The 3,264-nt window shown below is 40.7% G+C and overlaps 1 protein-coding gene across 1 annotated transcript; it reads right to left on the bottom strand.

The window, feature by feature from the left end:
* Nucleotides 1-1,724: 1,724 nt before the first annotated feature.
* On the bottom strand, nt 1,725-2,198 carry LOC133930184 (uncharacterized). The gene has a single exon (XM_062376859.1). The coding sequence runs from the start codon at nt 2,196-2,198 to the stop codon at nt 1,725-1,727; it is 474 nt and encodes a 157-aa protein (XP_062232843.1).
* Between the last annotated feature and the right edge of the window lie 1,066 nt (nt 2,199-3,264).

Raw genomic sequence — 3,264 nt, 5'->3', positions numbered from 1 at the left:
TAAATAAAGATTACCATATCTAAAACCTTTGAAAATGACACTATTATCCTTCATGCTAGATATGATCACATTATTTGGAGAAAAAGTGCATGTAAGATCAAGATCACATAGTTGAGCAACGAATAGTAAGTTGAAATTCAAATATTCAACTAGTAAGACATTTGAGATAGATAAATCATTTGAGATAGCAATTTTACCTAACCCTTTTACCTTTCCTTTGCTATTATCACCAAATGTAATCTTGTCATACTCCGATCCATCATTACTCATAGAAGAGAACATCCTTTGATTTCCGGTCATATGTTGAGTGCAACCACTATCTAGCACCCAATGCCCTCCACCGGACTTGTAGTTCACCTACAAAACAAAGTTAAGTTCTTTTAGGTACCCAAACTAGTTTGGATCCTTGGATGTTAGTCACCAAGGCTTTAGGCACCCAATGGTATTCTTTTTAGCACCGATTATAGGAGTGCCAACAAATCTAGCTTTGATTATGCCATTAGAACATCTTTTAAGAACATAGTATGAGTCAAAAGAAGAATATGAATTATCCTTAACATTTTTGCACTCCTTTTCAACATGCCCGGTTTTCTTGCACTTCATGCAATAACCGCTACCTTTCACAAAAATAGTTTTGTGATGCACAAATGCTTTCTTACCCTTCTTGGGAATATACCCAAGGCCTTCCTTCTTGATGGAGAACCTTTGACTATCCAAAACTTGTCTAATTTTGGATTCTCCAACATAACATCTTGCAAGATCATGAGTTAGCTTTTCAACCTTTTCTTTCAAAATGATATTCTCATCAATAATGAAAGCATCATTGCAAGATATGACTTTAGGCAAGGTAAATAAATCATCATGCATGGTAGACAAACTCATATAAGGCAAAGTTGATGCATCATCAAGAATATTACAAGATGTGCTCATATCTACTTTTGTTTTGTTGGTTTCATGAGGAATAAGAGAGCCATGAGCTTCCTTGAGCAACTCATGAGTTTCTTTTAGAGCCTCATGAGTCATCTTTAGCTCCTCATAGGATTCTTGAAGAGATGTGTGCCTTTTCTTCAATTCCTTAAACTTAGCTCTTTCTTTGCCCATGAAATCATCAAAACCATTTATAAGCTCAACAAAATCATCATATGAATATTCATCTTCATCATTTAGTACCTTTGAATCACCTTTTGCCATGAGGCAACGTGGAGTGGAGAAGAGCGAAGGAGCTTCTTTGATGGCAACACCGGCAAGACCCTTTTGAGATGGCTTCTCATCTTCGGAGTCGGAGCTTGAGCTTGCATCCAAGTCCCACTCAACATAGCAAGCTTGGCCATCTTTCTTCTTTTTGCAGTATTTCTTGAATACCTTCTTGCCATCACCTTCCTTCTTCTTCTTGGAATACTTTTCTTCCTTGTTCTTGCAATTTGTGGCAATGCGACCCTTTTCGCCATATTCAAAGCATCTTCTTTCTTCGAAGGGATTCCCTTTGGATGATTGTCCCTTCTTGTTAAATCCACCTTGATATTTTTTTCTTCTTCATGAATCTCTTGAATCTTCTCACAAAGAGAGCCATTTATTCATCATTTTCATCATCATCATCGCTCTCATCATGATCATTCTTGTCTTTTGATGCTTGATCCTTGAATGCGACATTCTTCTTCTTGTCATCAATAGCATCATCATGAAGATCCTCTTGAGACTTGTTGAAGATATCATGAGTGAGAATTTCACTCAAGATTTGCATTGGAGTCATCTCCTTCAAGTTTGGACCTCCCAAGCAAAGTAACAATTGTATCATATTTGTTAGGCAAAGCTCTAAGAAACTTGTGAGAGAAATCAATATCGGAAACATCCATGCCAAGCCCCTTGAGCTCATTTATTATGTTGTTTAAACAATTGAACATTTCTTCAATGCTCTCGTTTTGTAACATAGTAAATTTCTTAAGTTGCCCTTTATAAACAAAAAGTTTTGCATCCTTAACCATAGTTGTGCCAGCATGAATCTCTTTAAGCCTTTTCCAAATTTCATGAGTGGTCTCAAGCTTGCAAATGCAATTGAACTCATTAAGATCTAAAGCACTATAAAGAACATTTGTAGCTTGAGCATTTGCAAGAGTATTCTCCCTATCTTCATTGGTAGGATTAGTGGGATCAATAATTGCATAATCCTTGTCCACTATATCCCATAACTTACCACCCATAGCCTTAAGATAAACGGTCATTGTAGCCTTCCAATAGGCGTAGTTTGACCCCTCAAAGAACGGAGGCTTCCCCACATTGACATGAGCGTCACTAGCCATAATTTTACTCCTGGATGGTTAAATCTGCGATAAAAAGGAGTCCTAGGCTCTGATACCAATTGTAGGATCAAGGATACCGAGAGGGGGGGGGGGTGAATAGGCGGTTTTAAAACTAATTATCACGCGATCAAGAAAACTTGCGAAATTAAACTTATGATCACTATAGCAATAAAAAGGGATTACCAAAACATAATTTAGGGGCCTAGATGCTTTCACTAGGTCACCTGGAAGGCAAGACTGCCTAGGTTTTCTGGAAGGTATTGTGTAGCCTCGATAGTGTGTAGATGCCGGTTATCAAGGGACTTACTTGGTAATGTAGTTGCGGTGCCCTCGGGGGATTTCTCCGGAGGCGTGACAAGCCCACGCACCAGTAAGCATCACTTGCCTAAACCCATGGTCACCTGAAAAGGTTTCCCGGAGGGTAGGCTTTTCCCTGGTTAGAAGTGGAGCCCACACACCGCGGGCGTAGCATGCCTAGGTCACCTAGGGGGCAAGACTGCCTAGGTTTTTTGGAAGGTATTGTGTAGCCTCGATAGTGTGTGGACCCCGCATATCAAGGGGCTGCCCTAATGTGAGGATGCGGTGCTCTGAGGAATGCTGTCGCAAGGAATCCTCTCTGACATGCTTATATATCACGGGAGCCGCTTATGCCTAGGTCACCTGCAAGGCAGATTATACCCAGAGTGCCCTGGAAGGCATTGCACAGCTTCGGTCATATAAATGCCATGCTCCAAGGCACATCCTTGGTGAACAGTGTTGCGGTGCACCACGGGCGTTTCCTTGGGAGCACGTCAAGCCTACACACTATGGACGTAGCATGCCTAGGTCACCTAGAAGGCAAGACTGCCTAGGTTTCCTGGAAGGTATTGCGTAGCTCCGATAGTGTGTAGGGCCTTCGGCATTAATACATGCCAAGGAACCTTAACAAAAACCACTGGTAAAAATGGAGAGCTTTACCAAAATCTCC

Source organism: Phragmites australis, chromosome 10 (assembly GCF_958298935.1).
Source record: "Phragmites australis chromosome 10, lpPhrAust1.1, whole genome shotgun sequence".
Classification (NCBI taxonomy): Eukaryota; Viridiplantae; Streptophyta; class Magnoliopsida; order Poales; family Poaceae; genus Phragmites; species Phragmites australis.
This window is presented reverse-complemented; position numbering and strand designations above follow the sequence as displayed.